We start from the raw sequence: 18,224 nt of genomic DNA, 5'->3' as shown, positions 1-18,224 counted from the left end.
GAAGGACGCTGCTCCTGGGCAGTCACAGGCAGTCGCCCTCCAGCAACAACAGAAGGCGGTAGAGCGACGCCCACAACAACGAGCGTAGCGCCGGGCGGTTAAATCGCAACAAGTTTGCACTGTAGGGAGCACGGGTGGTGCATCTGCCGGTCATCTCACTCAGTCAAGTCACGGCACCTGAGTCTGTCCCGTGACCTATCAGCAAGCCGTCGGCCTGTTCACGTGACCTCAAGGTGCACCGAGCCTGGCACAAGCGCAATGCTCGTTTAATCGACACTTCGTGGCGAAAGGCGATTGCTGTGCGTGTGTATTTGTGTGTATGCGTGAGAGAATGTGATTGTGTGTGTACCTAGTGGGTGTGAGTATGTTAGTGTCATCTTGTGTGTGTGTGTTTGCATGTGTGGGGAGCGGTGGTGCAGTGGTTAGTGCATCGCGATACTAATCCGGCGATCCGAGTTCGAGTCTCGCTCACGGTCAACACCAGTGGCGATTGTCGATTAACCGATCCTGGGCGTCCCCTCCCCTAGCTCTACTCAGCCTCAAATTAATACCTGGGGCCGTGTGTGAACATCGCCACTGGGGAGACAAAGGCGGCCGGGCGGGGTGCTGGCCACCCACCTCGCTGTGGGCGGTGACGCACCTTCATAGGTGCTCGCTAACAGCACTTGCCCCAAAAAGTATGTTAAGGCTACACAGGGGATCTTTGTCTTTGTGTGCGTGCGATGTGTGTGTGATGTGTGTGCGATGCGTGTGTGCGATGTGTGTGTGTGTGGTGTGTGTGTGTGCGATGTGCGATGTGTGTGTGTGTGTGTGCGATGTGTGTGTGTGCGATGTGTGTGTGCGATGTGTGTGTGCGATGTGTGTGTGCGGTGTGTGCGATGTGTGTGCGATGTGTGTGTGTGTGTGCGATGTGTGTGTGTGTGCGATGTGTGTGTGTGCGATGTGTGTGTGCGATGTGTGTGCGATGTGTGTGTGTGTGTGCGATGTGTGTGTGTGCGATGTGTGTGTGTGTGCGATGTGTGTGCGATGTGTGTGTGCGATGTGTGTGTGTGTGTGTGCGATGTGTGCGATGTGTGTGTGTGTGTGCGATGTGTGTGTGCGATGTGTGTGCGATGTGTGTGTGTGTGCGATGTGTGTGTGTGTGTGCGATGTGTGTGTGTGTGCGCGATGTGTGTGTGCGATGTGTGTGTGCGATGTGTGTGTGTGTGCGGTGTGTGTGTGTGCGATGTGTGTGTGTGCGATGTGTGTGTGTGCGATGTGTGTGTGCGATGTGTGTGTGTGTGTGCGATGTGTGTGTGTGTGCGATGTGTGTGTGTGCGATGTGTGTGTGTGCGATGTGTGTGTGTGTGTGCGATGTGTGTGTGTGTGCGATGTGTGTGTGTGTGTGCGATGTGTGTGTGTGTGTGCGATGTGTGTGTGTGCGATGTGTGTGTGTGCGATGTGTGTGTGTGTGCGATGTGTGTGTGTGTGCCGTGTGTGTGTGTGCGATGTGTGTGTGTGTGTGCGATGTGTGTGTGTGTGCGATGTGTGTGTGTGTGTGCCGTGTGTGTGTGTGTGCGCGCGCAGCGCTGCTGTGAATGTAAATCACGGGTCTTTGTGTGGCCGCGCATCACAGAGACGACAGAGGAGAGAGAGAGACGGGGGAGAGAGACGAGAGACGGGAGAGGGAGAAGGGAGAGAGTAGAGAGAAAAGGGAGAGAGGAGGAGGAGACACCTCGAGAAAGGGAAGCGGGAGTCGGAGACGGTGAGCGCGAGACGAGGGGGAGGAGGGGGGGAAGGAGGAGGAGACCGCAAGGACGAGGTGGGAGCGAGAGACGAAGGGCCGAGGCAGCGGAACGAGAGACGGGAGCAAGGAAGAGGGAGAAGAGGGGGAGGGAGAAGAGGGGGAGGGAGAAGAGGGGGAGGAGGGGGGGTGACGAGGAAGACGAGGGAGAGGCGGAAGGGAGAAAGGGAATAGCTTGAGAGTCGGAAGCGAGAGAGAGAAGGGGGGGAGGAGAGCGAGAGAGAGAGCGGGAGTTGGGAGACGCCAAATCTCCGGCATGGAGCCCACGTCCTGACATCCCCGCTCCTCATCATCATCATCGCGGGATGAATGAGTGACGTCCATGCACGAGCCACCATCCCTCCTGCTCCACCTTGCTCTATCCGCTGCTGCTGCTAACGACAACGACAGCCATCGCCGCCTTCCTTCTGCCAGGAGCGACAGCCAGCTTCTCGAGCCGGTGGTGGTGGCGCTCCGCCCCGGCGCCCGGGATGGCGTGCTGTACCGGTCGCTGCGCGCTCATCTTCGTCTGCTGCCTGCAGATGGTGAGACGCTGACACGGAGCTGTAAGACTCTCGCCCGGCGTGAGGGTCTGCGTGAGACTCCACATCACGCACCCTGCTGTATATTTTGAGTTTGCGCGTCCCTCTCCCTCTCTCTGCTCCCCGTGGTCGCGCGAATTTCGCTGCAAGTCCTCCGGGCCCCCCCCCCCACACACGTTTAGAATTCACGGCGTTGAGAGTCATTTAGCTGCTGCTCTACATTTCCACACGGCCACGGGCCACTTTGTTGAGCGAACTACCATTTGCGATGCCACACAGCTCAGCGGTACCTTAGCGGGGCAAACAACAAAACAAAATTAAACATCAGCAGCAGAGATGCGAGTAAGGGCGTGAGACTCGGCGTGAGGACGGCATCGCGAGCGAGTAGCCGATTGTGTTTTTGAGTTGCGCTGCCCTTTGTGTGCGCCCGTGTGTCTATTGTTGTGCTGTCGTGCGTGGTCTGTGTGGGGTGGAGCCGTAGTGTGGTGGGGTCAGGGCGCCGCGCTACGATCCCGACCCCACCGTGAACCGAGTTCGAGCCCCACTCGCGGCCAGCAACATTGACGATTGTCTGAAGCAGTGCCCGGGCCTCCCCGTAAGGTCGACTCAGCCTCAAATGAGTACCTGGCGCGGTGTGTAAACATCGCCGCTGGGGAGACAAAGGTGACCGGGCGTGGTGATGGCCACCGATCCCATCGTGTGCCGTGCCGGCCTTCATAGGTGCTACTCGCTAACGGCACTTGCCGCGACAATCTATAAAAGGGTATATGGGGGGTCTTTGTGTACACTGGATTGCTGAGTGATCGTAAAATCTCGGTGTAGCTTTTTGTGTAGCTTCGTTCACGCAAATGGAATCTCTCGCAATCGCTCAGGAACCACAAAGCTGCCAGGCGGTCAGCAGCCGGCGCTCACAACACAATTGCCCAAGGTCTGCTGTCCTTCACATACTAAGATGCTTTCAGCCAATTGTACGCGTGCGAGGAAACCGGAGCGGCCCGGAGAAAACCCACGCGTGCGAGGGGGCAACACTCTATCCCATACCGCAGGGACAGATGGAGATTAGCTCGCACTTTGCCGTGACGCCGACAATGGTGTGTGTGTCTGTGTGCTATGTATGAATGTTGTATTGTGCCTGGTGGGGAGCGCACGACGCTGACTAATCCCGCGAGGCCTGGGTTCGATTCTCTCTCACGGCCAACATCGGTGACGCAAATCCACCCCCTAAGGTCGACTCAGCCTCAAATGAGTACCAGGTGCAGTGCACGAGCATCAGAACTGGGGAGACAAAGGCGACCGGGCCACCCACACTCTCGTTTGCCACTACTATCGGCCTTCAGATGTTCTCGCTAACAGCACTTTTCCCTACGAGGCTTCTACGGGGCTCTTTGTCCCGTGTGGTTTGCCGAACACGCGTGGTGTCTTAGTCTCTTTGCGTTGTGCGGGTGTGTGGCGAGCGGTGGCGCAGTGATTCTCGACGCCGGTGATTCGATCGACCGCGTGTCGCCGTGGTCGAATTAGCTCGAGTCCCTTTAAAAATGGCGACACCCCTGTCTCTCGAAGGAGGGAAACCCCAACAAGCCGCGCCCCGTCGTGACGCGCGTGGTGATGTCAGCTACGTCACCAAGTCCCCGGGGTAGTAAGAGGACGGTGGGGGGGGGGTAATTTGGATGGTGGCGGAGGTGGGAAATTGCGGTGGGGGGGTGAGTGGGGGGGATGAGAGGAGCAGAGGAGGAGCCTCAAGGTGGATGAAAGAGGGTGCGACTTTTGAAGTGGGGGGAGAGGAGAGGAGTGATGAGAAGGAGGGGGGGTGAAGATTTTAGGTGGGGGAGGGCAGAGGTGGGGGGTGAGAGGGGAGGGGTGTTGGGTAATTTTTTGGAAAGCTCCCCACTTTAATTATGGGGGCTTATTCATTGACGCTGCCCATGCCAGGTGGGGTGATTTTACAGTGGCTATTGACAGCGCCCGTGGGTTGATATTGAGAGGGAGTGGAGTTGACGCAGAAGGGCGAATGTTTTATTAGCAGGCTGGCTCACGTGTATGTGCGATTGTAAGCCCAGCGCAGCGAGGTTGAGAGTTTCACCCATCTCTGTGTGATCCACCAACCCTTGTACAACTTAACAGAGGGCCAGGTTGCAGGAATGGAACCTTCGTCTGAATGTGTGGTTGGTAATCTGACAGTAAGGCCATCGAGCCGATCATGAACTCACCCATCACGCACCTACCACTCACCCATCAGTCACGCACCCACCACTCACCCATCACTTACCCACCACTCACCCATCACTCACCCTCCACTCACCCACCACTCACCCATTACTCACTCACTCACTTACCCACCACTCACCCTCCACTCACCCACCACTCACCCATCACTCACTCACTCACTCACCCACCACTCACCCATCACTCACTCACCTACCACTCACCTATCACTCACCCACCACTCACCCATCACTCACTCACCCGTCACTCACTCACTCACTCACCACTCACCCATCACTCACTCACCCACCACTCACCCACCACTCACCCACCACTCACCCATCACTCACCCGCTTTTGAGCACCGTGGTGTGAAATCCGACTCAGCCAAGCCACAATGCACGCAGCATCTAGCGAGGTCATGCCACCAAGTATCTGAGAGTGTGGTCGAGTGTGCCTTTGTGTCTTCATGATGGCGGGAAGACAAAGGTGGCCGGGCGTGGTGTTGGCTACCCATCCCCTCGCGTGCCACGAGTGTGTTGAATGTGTGAAGTTTGTATTCACTCCTCCTGTTGTGCATGGGATTCCTCTGGGGTTATCCCGCACACAGACACACAATGTAACATCCCAATTACCTGAACATTATCAATGTTGGCCGTGAGCTGGAATCGAACTCGGGTTGCTATGAGGTCTGCAACCTACCCAGTACGCTAACCACTACACAGCGATACAGGACAATACAAACGAGACAGACAATATAAACGAGACAGACAATACAAACGAGACAGAACAATAAAAACGAGATAGAACAATACAAACGAGACAGAACAATACAAACGAGACAGAACAATACAGACGAGATAGAACAATACAAACGAGACAGACAAGACAAACGAGACGGAACAATACAAACGAGACAGAACAATACAAACGAGACAGAACAATACAAACGAGATAGAACAATACAAACGAGACAGAACAATACAAACGAGACAGAACAAGACAAACGAGACAGAACAATACAAACGAGACAGAACAATGCAAACGAGACAGAACCTTTCAAACGAGACAGAACAATACAAACGAGACGGAACAATACAAACGAGACAGAACAATACAAACGAGACAGAACAATACAACGAGATAGAACAATACAAACGAGACAGACAAGACAAACGAGACGGAACAATACAAACGAGACAGAACAATACAAACGAGACAGAACCTTTCAAACGAGACAGAACAATACAAACGAGACAGAACAATACAAACGAGACGGAGCAATACAAACGAGACAGAACCTTTCAAACGAGACAGAACAATACAAACGAGACGGAACAATATAAACAAGACAGAACAATACAAACGAGACAGAACCTTTCAAACGAGACAGAACAATACAAACGAGACAGAACAATACAAACGAGACAGAACCTTTCAAACGAGACAGAACAATACAAACGAGACAGAACAATACAAACGAGACAGAGCAATACAAACGAGACAGAACCTTTCAAACGAGACAGAACAATACAAACGAGATGGAACAATACAAACAAGACAGAACAATACAAACGAGACAGAACAATACAAACGAGACAGGCAATAAAAACAAGACAGAACAATACAAACGAGACAGAACCTTTCAAACGAGACAGAACAATACAAACGAGACAGAGCAATACAAACGAGACAGAACCTTTCAAACGAGACAGAACAATACAAACGAGACGGAACAATACAAACAAGACAGAACAATACAAACGAGACAGAACCTTTCAAACGAGACAGAACAATACAAACGAGACAGAACAATACAAACGAGACAGAACCTTTCAAACGAGACAGAACAATACAAACGAGACAGAACAATACAAACGAGACAGAGCAATACAAACGAGACAGAACCTTTCAAACGAGACAGAACAATACAAACGAGACGGAACAATACAAACAAGACAGAACAATACAAACGAGACAGAACAATACAAACGAGACAGGCAATAAAAACAAGACAGAACAATACAAACGAGACAGAACCTTTCAAACGAGACAGAACAATTCAAACGAGACGGAACAATACAAACAAGACAGAACAATACAAACGAGACAGAACAATACAAACGAGACAGGCAATACAAACAAGACAGAACAATACAAACGAGACAGAACCTTTCAAACGAGACAGAACAATTCAAACGAGACGGAACAATACAAACGAGACAGAACAATACAAACGAGACGGAACAATACAAACGAGACAGAACAATACAAACGAGACAGAACAATACAAACGAGACAGAACAATACAAACGAGACAGAACAATACAAACGAGACAGAACAATACAAACGAGACAGAACAATACAAACGAGACAGAACAATACAAACGAGACATAACAATACAAACGAGATAGAACAATACAAACGAGATAGAACAATACAAACGAGACAGAACAAGACAAACGAGACAGAACAATACAAACGAGACAGAACAATGCAAACGAGACAGAACCTTTCAAACGAGACAGAACAATACAAACGAGACGGAACAATACAAACGAGACAGAACAATACAAACGAGACAGAACAATACAACGAGATAGAACAATACAAACGAGACAGACAAGACAAACGAGACGGAACAATACAAACGAGACAGAACAATACAAACGAGACAGAACCTTTCAAACGAGACAGAACAATACAAACGAGACAGAACAATACAAACGAGACAGAGCAATACAAACGAGACAGAACCTTTCAAACGAGACAGAACAATATAAACGAGATGGAACAATACAAACAAGACAGAACAATACAAACGAGACAGAACCTTTCAAACGAGACAGAACAATACAAACGAGACAGAACAATACAAACGAGACAGAACCTTTCAAACGAGACAGAACAATACAAACGAGACAGAACAATACAAACGAGACAGAGCAATACAAACGAGACAGAACCTTTCAAACGAGACAGAACAATACAAACGAGACGGAATAATACAAACAAGACAGAACAATACAAACGAGACAGAACAATACAAACGAGACAGGCAATAAAAACAAGACAGAACAATACAAACGAGACAGAACCTTTCAAACGAGACAGAACAATTCAAACGAGACGGAACAATACAAACAAGACAGAACAATACAAACGAGACAGAACAATACAAACGAGACAGGCAATACAAACAAGACAGAACAATACAAACGAGACAGAACCTTTCAAACGAGACAGAACAATTCAAACGAGACGGAACAATACAAACGAGACAGAACAATACAAACGAGACGGAACAATACAAACGAGACAGAACAATACAAACGAGACAGAACAATACAAACGAGACAGAACAATACAAACGAGACAGAACAATACAAACGAGACAGAACAATACAAACGAGACAGAACAATACAAACGAGACAGAACAATACAAACGAGACAGGACAATACAAACGAGACAGAACAATACAAACGAGACAGAACAATACAAACGAGACAGAACAATACAAACGAGACAGAACAATACAAACGAGACAGAACAATACAAACGAGACAGAACAATACAAACGAGATAGAACAATACAAACGAGACGGACAAGACAAACGAGACGGAACACCACAAACGAGACACAACAATACAAACGAGACAGAACCTTTCAAACGAGACGAAACAATACAAACGAGACAGAACAATACAAACGAGACAGAGCAATACAAACGAGACAGAACCTTTCAAACGAGACGAAACAATACAAACGAGACGGAACACCACAAACGAGACACAACAATACAAACGAGACAGAACCTTTCAAACGAGACGAAACAATACAAACGAGACAGAACAATACAAACGAGACAGAGCAATACAAACGAGACAGAACCTTTCAAACGAGACAGAACAATACAAACGAGACGGAACAATATAAACAAGACAGAACAATACAAACTAGACAGAACAATACAAACGATACAGAACAATACAAACGAGACAGAACCTTTCAAACGAGACAGAACAATACAAACGAGACAGAACAATACAAACGAGACAGAACCTTTCAAACGAGACAGAACAATAAAAACGAGACAGAACAATACAAACGAGACAGAGCAATACAAACGAGACAGAACCTTTCAAACGAGACAGAACAATACAAACGAGACGGAACAATACAAACAAGACAGAACAATACAAACGAGACAGAACAATACAAACGAGACAGACAATAAAAACAAGACAGAACAATACAAACGAGACAGAACCTTTCAAACGAGACAGAACAATTCAAACGAGACGGAACAATACAAACAAGACAGAACAATACAAACGAGACAGAACAATACAAACGAGACAGGCAATACAAACAAGACAGAACAATACAAACGAGACAGAACCTTTCAAACGAGACAGAACAATTCAAACGAGACGGAACAATACAAACGAGACAGAACAATACAAACGAGATGGAACAATACAAACGAGACAGAACAATACAAACGAGACAGAACAATACAAACGAGACAGAACAATACAAACGAGACAGAACAATACAAACGAGACAGAACAATACAAACGAGACAGAACAATACAAACGAGACAGAACAATACAAACGAGACAGAACAATACAAACGAGACAGAACAATACAAACGAGACAGAACAATACAAACGAGATAGAACAATACAAACGAGACGGACAAGACAAACGAGACGGAACACCACAAACGAGACACAACAATACAAACGAGACAGAACCTTTCAAACGAGACAAAACAATACAAACGAGACAGAACAATACAAACGAGACAGAGCAATACAAACGAGACAGAACCTTTCAAACGAGACAGAACAATACAAACGAGACGGAACAATATAAACAAGACAGAACAATACAAACTAGACAGAACAATACAAACGATACAGAACAATACAAACGAGACAAGCAATACAAACGAGACAGAACAATACAAACGAGACAGAACCTTTCAAACGAGACAGAACAATACAAACGAGACGGAACAATACAAACGAGACGGAACAATACAAACGAGACGGAACAATACAAACGAGACGGAACAATACAAACGAGACAGAACAATACAAACGAGACAGAACAATACAAACGAGACAGAACAATACAAACGAGACAGAACAATACAAACGAGACAGAACAATACAAACGAGACAGAACAATACAAACGAGACAGAACAATACAAACGAGACAGAACAATACAAACGAGACAGAACAATACAAACGAGACAGAACAATACAAACGAGACAGGACAATACAAACGAGACAGAACAATACAAACGAGACAGAACAATACAAACGAGACAGAACAATACACACGAGACAGAACAATACAAACGAGACAGAACAATACAAACGAGACAGAACAATACAAACGAGATAGAACAATACAAACGAGACGGACCAGACAAACGAGACGGAACACCACAAACGAGACACAACAATACAAACGAGACAGAACCTTTCAAACGAGACAAAACAATACAAACGAGACAGAACAATACAAACGAGACAGAGCAATACAAACGAGACAGAACCTTTCAAACGAGACAGAACAATACAAACGAGATGGAACAATATAAACAAGACAGAACAATACAAACTAGACAGAACAATACAAACGATACAGAACAATACAAACGAGACAGGCAATACAAACGAGACAGAACAATACAAACGAGACAGAACCTTTCAAACGAGACAGAACAATACAAACGAGACGGAACAATACAAACGAGACAGAACAATACAAACGAGACGGAACAATACAAACGAGACGGAACAATACAAACGAGACAGAACAATACAAACGAGACAGAACAATACAAACGAGACAGAACAATACAAACGAGACAGGACAATACAAACGAGACAGAACAATACAAACGAGACAGAACAATACAAACGAGACAGAACAATACAAACGAGACAGAACAATACAAACGAGACAGAACAATACAAACGAGACAGAACAATACAAACGAGACAGAACAATACAAACGAGACAGAACAATACTAACGAGACAGAAGAATACAAACGAGACAGAACAATACAAACGAGACAGATCAATACAATCGAGACAGAACAATACAAACGAGACAGAACAATACAAACGAGACAGAACAACACAAACGAGACAGAACAATACAAACGAGACAGAACAATACAAACGAGACAGAACAATACAAACGAGACAGAACAATACAAACGAGACAGAACAACACAAACGGGACAGAACAATACAAACGAGACGGAACAATACAAACGAGACAGAACAATACAAACGCTGTAGATCATGATGATGATGTAGGCGTAACGATGATGATGACGGTGATGATGATGATAACGATCCCTTCCAAACAAGCTGTCGTGTCCGTGAGCAGCAGCACAGCACATGGCGCGTTCCGTACGTCCTCTCCCCGTCACCGTGTGCAGAGGAGCGAGATGTCAACTCCCTCGCCTGGTGTGCAGGAAGTCGTGGCTTCGATCCCGACCCTGACGCCTGCTGCTGCTGTATATTTGGAGTTTGCGTGTCTCTCTGCCCGTGATCGCGTGGATGTTTTGTCTTGTGGGTCCTCCGATTTGTTTTCCTCTTCACATTTAAAAACACATCACGCTTTTCGAGCATCTTGCTACTGACGATGAGTCCACTTTGTTGAGCTATAATTTGTGATGGACGGGGTCGCTTCTGCAAAAAAAAAAGCTACACTGCTTAGTGGTGTAAAATAAAAAATAAAGTTTATAGCTTTTGTAGAAAAGCTCCGAGTCTTTGGGTGGCGACTCCCCAAGCAGATGTTGCTCCCCCCCCCCCCTACGGAGGCGGAGGGCCCCCCGCTCTGTTTATTTTTCCTGGGCGAATAATTCGCCTGAAAACAGCACGGTGCCGATTTCCCTCCCTCCCTCCCTCCCCACACAGCCTTCTCCTCTTACCCCCCCCCTCTCTCTCGCTTCAAAGACAAAGATCCCCCGTGTAGCCTTAACACACTGTTGGGGCAAGTGCTGTTAGCGAGTAGCAGCGCCTATGAGGGCCGGGACGGTACACGAGGGGGGTGAGCGGCCAGTACCACGCCCGGCCGCCTTTGTCTCCCTCGTCGAGATGGGGTTTTTTTTACAAACCGCAGCAGGTACGCATTTGAGGCTGAGTCAACCTAGGGAAGGCCTAGGACCGGTTCAGATATTCGTCGCTGGTGTTGGCCGTGAGAGGGAATCGAACTCGGGTCGTCGGGTTTGGAGCATAGCGCGCTAACCGTTGCACCACCACTCTCTCTCTATACATCTCCCCACATCTCTACTCCTTGTTAAACATTCTCTCTCTCTCACTCCATACACCAACTCTCTCAGTCTCGAGATCTCTCCGGGTGTCTGCTCACATCCCTGATTCACAATCTCCCTGTTCTTCCCTTTATATCCATGATCATCTCCCTGTTTCTCTCTGATCATCTTCACCCAACGTCTACTTTTTAATCGTATTTAATAAACATCTCTCTCCATCTCTCTCTCCATCTCTCTCCACATCATTCTGTCCTTCCCAGTCCCTCTCCCTTCTCTCCCCCCTCCCAACACCCCCCACCTCCCCCTCCACCCTCTTCTTCCGTAGACTAATTCCCATAATTTGTTTCAGACGCAATTCAAGTCGCACTGAGCCTCTGAGGACACGACCAATTTTCGACTTCCGTACCCTGCTGATAAACAGAAGAGCACGGTTGGCTACGCACGGTGCGAAAGAAGTTCAACATGCTTACATACACAACAAAACTAGTTAGACCATTGGAAAATGAATGTTATTGTTTTATATACGTGTGTCTACGTTCATGCGAATTGCATCTCTCACAAGGCAGCAGCACCAGCCGAGCTGCAGTGAGCCGGCGCTACCAACAATTGCCCGAGCTCTGCGCTCCTCTATATAGTAAGATGTTTTCAGTTAATACAGGAGCGTCTGTACACGTGGACAACCCACACGTGCGAGGGAGCAACACTGTATCCCCATGGCGACGGGACAGATGGAGATGAATCTGCGCTTCGCTGCATCGACCTCTGCTGGCACGCCAGGGTATGGCGCATCCTCAATAGTTATGGAAAATGAGGATCAGTGTTGAGTGTTCTTACATGTATTTGACGCGTGTATGTTGAGCCTCTTTGGCACCATACGTAGCCAACCGTGCTAATCGGAGGTGCGGGAAACGTCACATAGAAATAGGGGGGGGGGGGGGTGTACATGCAACGCGCTATGGACCCGGCCACCCGAGTTCAATTCACACTCCCGGCTAACATCAGTGGCGAGAGTGCATTTTCGATCGGATTCTGAGCCTCCCGCTACGTCGACTCAGCCTTAACTGAGTGCCATGCGCGGTGTGTATACAGCTGGTGTGTGTGTGTGTGTAGCCCCTGCTCCGTAGGTGCACAATGCTTGCTAACAAACGGCACTTGCCCGAACAACATGGACGGCTATACGATGGGGAGGGGGGGGGATCTTTGTCTTTGCTTGCGGCGTTATCGCTGTCAGCCTGAATGACTGGTGGGTGATGTGAGCGCGCGTGGGCAAGGGGAGAGCGAGCGCAGTCGTCGTTCGAAGCTCAACAGCTGCGACCCACAGAGACGAAGAGAGAGTGAGAGGCGGGGTGGGGAGAGCGTGAGTCTCCATAGTGGTGAGAGAGAGAGAGATGGAGGGGAGAGTGTACGTTGACTCTTCCTCCCAAAGGCAGAGTATATTCCGAAGTGGCTGCCTAACGCAGAGAGAGTTTCGTGATGGCCGTGTCAACGGGAGTGAGGGAGGAGGGAGGAGGGGTGTTGTCCTTTGCAATTGTCACTGAGACGTTTTAGCCCACTGGCCTTGTTCAGGACATGTGGGAACGGCGGTGAGGTGGGGGGGTGAGCGAGTGATAGAAGAGAGATGAGAAATGTAGATGGGGAGAGATAGGCGGGAAGATAATCGGGGATGTGTAGATGGGTGGGTGGGTGGTCGACACGAGCCAATGCTGTTTAGTTTGCGAGTGCCTATTAGGCGGCATGGGCAAGGGCACGTCACGGCCAGAAGGGATTGACGGTCGATTAGACGAGAGGCCAGCCAGAGGTAGTCAACGAGAAATTGGAATCGGCCAAAACTCCCACGGTGATAGCAACGTGGACCCTGCAGGCTGCGAGTCTTGGGTGTTGTGGGGAACGGTGGCGCAGTGGTTAGCGCCGCCGATCCCCGCCGCCGGGCACCAACACGACAGCGGCGATGATCTCAACCGCTCCTGGGTCTCCCTTAGGTCGACTCAGCCTTAAGTGAATACCCGGTGTGTGTGTGTGTGAAGGTCAGCACTGGGAGGAGAGAGACAAAGCCGACCGGGCGTGGTGCTGGCCTCCCACGCCGCCGCCTGTGACGTTCCGGCCTTCGTAGATGCTACTCGCTGACAGCACTTGCCCCAACAGTCTGTTAAGGCTATACGGGCCATCTGTGTGTGTTTTGTTGCCCGTGTCTTCTCATTGAGATGCAAATGAGGCAGCGGAGAGTTCACGACGGAATGCAAATGCGTGCGACACGAAATAAACACGCGACAATTAGCCTCCTCCGCATTGCCTATCCCTTCCATATAACGCATTTTTTTTTTAAATAAATACATTAAAACAAATGCATCTTTCACAGAGAGGGCCCTTGCCTATGAACATCTGGCAGCTCGCTAGCATTGATTCAAGCGAGCTTGACTCTTGCCGATGAGACGCTGCACGTCGAAGCCAGTCCAGAAGTTCAGGTCGTCTCGGAATCAGTGCTGCTCAAATGTTGCGCGCCTTCCTGGACGTTCAGTGCGGCTGATGGGATGTGGAAGAAATCCTTTTTTTGTTTAAAGCATATATCAATGTTTTATTTGAGCTTGTTAGTGCTGAATCAATGGGCCCTGCGGCCGATGGGGGTGTGGTGTGTCGTGGTCGGTGCAGTTTAGTTTGCGATTGCCTATTGGGGCCCATAAGTGAAATGACGGCCCTACGGTCGAGACTAATGACGAAGCAGCAGACGCAAGGGGAGAACACGTTCCGGAGAGGACGTCCACCAGGGAGACGGAGCGATTAAATCAGCCTCGTGTGAAAGTGCTAGGTGGTTTGTTATGCGTATTCGCTGGATCGCGAGAGGTGGTGACGGCTTGCTTGGGGCTTTCATCCATCATTGGATGGACTATGATTGTGATGTTAACGGGGAGGCTTTCATCCAGCGGTGGATAGAGAATGGACGGTGATATTGTGGAGGCCTCCATCCACCAGTGGATAGAAAATGCATCGTGGTGATGATGGGCAGGCTTCCATCCAGCGCTGGATAAAGAATGGACGATGATGATCGTAAGGCTTTCATCCAGCAGTGGATAAAGAGCGGACCATGATGATGACGGGCAGGCCTTCGTCCAGGAGTGAATAGACACTGGATGACTACGATGGAACAGCAACTAAAAAGATATACAGTATCTATGTAACTGATCAATACAAGAAGTATAGACATCGCACCTCCTCCACCTCTTCCACGCATCTCCTAACCCCTCCTCCCCCCCTCCCCTCCCTATTGTACCCCCCCCCCCACAGCGGCATATGCTGCATTGTGTAGGCCCGAGCGAGTTGTTTATGCCGTGGAGGCTCTGGCAGATGTTAACTCAAGTCCCCGGTGAACGTTGTCGCTTCTCCAACGGAGGCTGAATGCGGTTACGCGTTATACAGCCTTGGCCCGTCTGTCTGTCCAACAACTCGGGGGAGGGGGGGTGGGGGCAGCTGGGCATGGGAACTCTCGCAACGATAGATGATCCCACACGTTGAGGTGCCACGGTGGCTAGGAGATGTTAACTACCTCGCCTGGCACGCAGGAGGTCGTGGGTTCGATCCCGACCCTGACGCCTGCTGCTGCTGCTGTATATTTGGAGTTTGCGTGTCTCTCTCTCTCATCATCATTACGGTGGCTAGGAGATGTTAACTACCTCGCCTGGTACGCAGGAGGTCGTGGGTTCGATCCCGACCCTGACGCCTGCTGCTGCTGCTGTATATTTGGAGTTTGCGTCTCTCTCTCTCTCTCCCCCCTCGTGGTCCCGTGGATTTTCCTCCGGGCCCTCCAGTTGTTCCCTTCCACATTTCGAGACGTCGCACGTTGAGAGAGTGTTTGGCTGCAATAAATGTCCACGTGATAAGCCCGTGTCGTTGAGCTATAATTTGTGATGGCGAGGTGGCTTCTGAAAAAGAGTTACGTAGCTCAGTGGAGCTGGTAAAATAAAAAACTAGCTTAATAGTTTGGTTGGTATCAAGTTGCTACAATGAGTTGCACCGCAGAGGACACCGGGCTGATAATCCCTCCCTCCCTGCTGGAATGCGCCCCATTATAACTTGGAACGTGCCTCGTTATGACGCGGAACGTGCCTCGTTATGACGCGGAACGTGCCTCGTTATGACGTGGAACGTGCCTCGTTATGACGTGGAACGTGCCTCGTTATGACGCGGAACGTGCCTCGTTCTAACGCAGTTTTTGAGCGGTCGACGACGAAGCGCTTTGTTGAGCTGCGCAGGCTGAGCGGTACAACGATACAGCGCGCGGAATGATGCGGTGACGCAGCGGTGAACCCTCAGTTATTCGTCCCGCCGTCTCAATGCGCGGTGTGCGAGGCGGTCGTAGTGCCCCGCGTCTCGCTAAACTTCGTCGTTACACTGTTGAAGGGGAAACAGTGCTTCATCGTTACACTGTTGAAGGGGAAACAGCGCTTCATCGTTACACTGTTGAAGGGGAAACAGTGCTTCATCGTTACACTGTTGAAGGGGAAACAGTGCTTCATCGTTACACTGTTGAAGGGGAAACAGTGCTTCATCGTTACACTGTTGAAGGGGAAACAGTGCTTCATCGTTACACTGTTGAAGGGGAAACAGTGCTTCATCGTTACACTGTTGAAGGGGAAACAGTGCTTCATCGTTACACTGTTGAAGGGGAAACAGTGCTTCATCGTTACACTGTTGAAGGGGAAACAGTGCTTCATCGTTACACTGTTGAAGGGGAAACAGTGCTTCATCGTTACACTGTTAAAGGGGAAACAGTGCTTCATCGTTACACTGTTGAAGGGGAAACAGTGTTTCATCGTTACACTGTTGAAGGGGAAACAGTGCTTCATCGTTACACTGTTGAAGGGGAAACAGTGCTTCATCGTTACACTGTTGAAGGGGAAACAGTGCTTCATCGTTACACTGTTGAAGGGGAAACAGTGCTTCATCGTTACACTGTTGAAGGGGAAACAGTGCTTCATCGTTACACTGTTGAAGGGGAAACAGTGCTTCATCGTTACACTGTTGAAGGGGAAACAGTGCTTCATCGTTACACTGTTAAAGGGGAAACAGTGCTTCATCGTTACACTGTTGAAGGGGAAACAGTGTTTCATCGTTACACTGTTGAAGGGGAAACAGTGCTTCATCGTTACACTGTTGAAGGGGAAACAGTGCTTCATCGTTACACTGTTGAAGGGGAAACAGTGCTTCATCGTTACACTGTTGAAGGGGAAACAGTGCTTCATCGTTACACTGTTAAAGGGGAAACAGTGCTTCATCGTTACACTGTTGAAGGGGAAACAGTGTTTCATCGTTACACTGTTGAAGGGGAAACAGTGCTTCATCGTTACACTGTTGAAGGGGAAACAGTGCTTCATCGTTACACTGTTGAAGGGGAAACAGTGCTTCATCGTTACACTGTTGAAGGGGAAACAGTGTTTCATCGTTACACTGTTGAAGGGGAAACAGTGCTTCATCGTTACACTGTTGAAGGGGAAACAGTGCTTCATCGTTACACTGTTGAAGGGGAAACAGTGCTTCATCGTTACACTGTTGAAGGGGAAACAGTGTTTCATCGTTACACTGTTGAAGGGGAAACAGTGCTTCATCGTTACACTGTTGAAGGGGAAACAGTGCTTCATCGTTACACTGTTGAAGGGGAAACAGTCTTCGCCGAACGCGTTTTTCGCTTCACGCGACACATTCCAGGAACGCCTCCACCGCGTTAAGCGAGGACTCGCTGTGCCGAGGGGACCCCGTCTCTTGGAGGGCAACAAGCCCAAGTTTGGTTCGAACGCGATCCCGGATCCATGCGCGCGCTGTGATTTCTTACTCCACGTGCATAGCGCAATAGCAGCCAACCGCTTGAGAATAATTTGGAGATCTTTTTTGGGTATTAATCTGTCTCTCGAGTTGCATTTTATTTACTGGGTTTTAATTAATTAGTTGCCATGGTCAGAATGGTGCATTTATCCGACGGCGGCCTCGCAATCTGCAGGCAGCACGAGTTCAAATCGTGGTTTGAGCGGGTTGACTCAGCCCATCACACCTCCCTCCGGGGTCGATAAATTGAGCGCCACTTTGTGAGGAAGTCAACAGCGGTTGCCCTATGGAATAGATGCGCTGCTCGCCATATGAATGCGGAATTTCCACCAGGGCTGTAAAGAGGATGCGAGCCCCAATGCTTCAATGCTCATTTCATCACGAAATCAAACTATTAAAACCTCTATAAACTCTTTTTGTTTTACCAGGTAAGGTACACTGAGCTATATAGCTCTTTTTCAAAAGCGACCTGGCCTTCACAAATGATAGCTCAACGAAGTGGGCGTATCATGTGGATACTGATAGCAGACAAATACTCTAAACGCGTCTTTACAAATGAAGAGGGAAACTCCGTAAAATTCGGAGACAAA

At 49.0% G+C, this 18,224-nt stretch overlaps 1 protein-coding gene across 3 annotated transcripts in view; it reads left to right on the top strand.

Moving 5' to 3' along the window:
- The first annotated feature begins 1,542 nt into the window (after positions 1–1,542).
- Positions 1,543–18,224, top strand: part of LOC116942563 (sodium/potassium-transporting ATPase subunit beta-1-interacting protein 3-like) — a 51,874-nt gene continuing 35,192 nt past the window's right edge. For 2 of the 3 annotated variants that reach the window (XM_032954624.2, XM_076067197.1), the window contains exon 1: positions 1,543–2,307. In XM_032954624.2, coding sequence (XP_032810515.1) covers positions 2,254–2,307 — 54 coding nt within the window. In that variant the 5' untranslated portion in view covers positions 1,543–2,253. The remainder of the gene's footprint in view (positions 2,308–18,224) is intronic. The other variant, XM_032954626.2, reaches the window with a different exon arrangement.

The sequence above is a fragment of the Petromyzon marinus genome, chromosome 15, assembly GCF_048934315.1.
Source record: "Petromyzon marinus isolate PM22_M1 ecotype Great Lakes invasive population chromosome 15, UKy_Petmar_22M1.pri1.0, whole genome shotgun sequence".
NCBI classification, from domain to species: Eukaryota; Metazoa; Chordata; class Hyperoartia; order Petromyzontiformes; family Petromyzontidae; genus Petromyzon; species Petromyzon marinus.
This window is presented reverse-complemented; position numbering and strand designations above follow the sequence as displayed.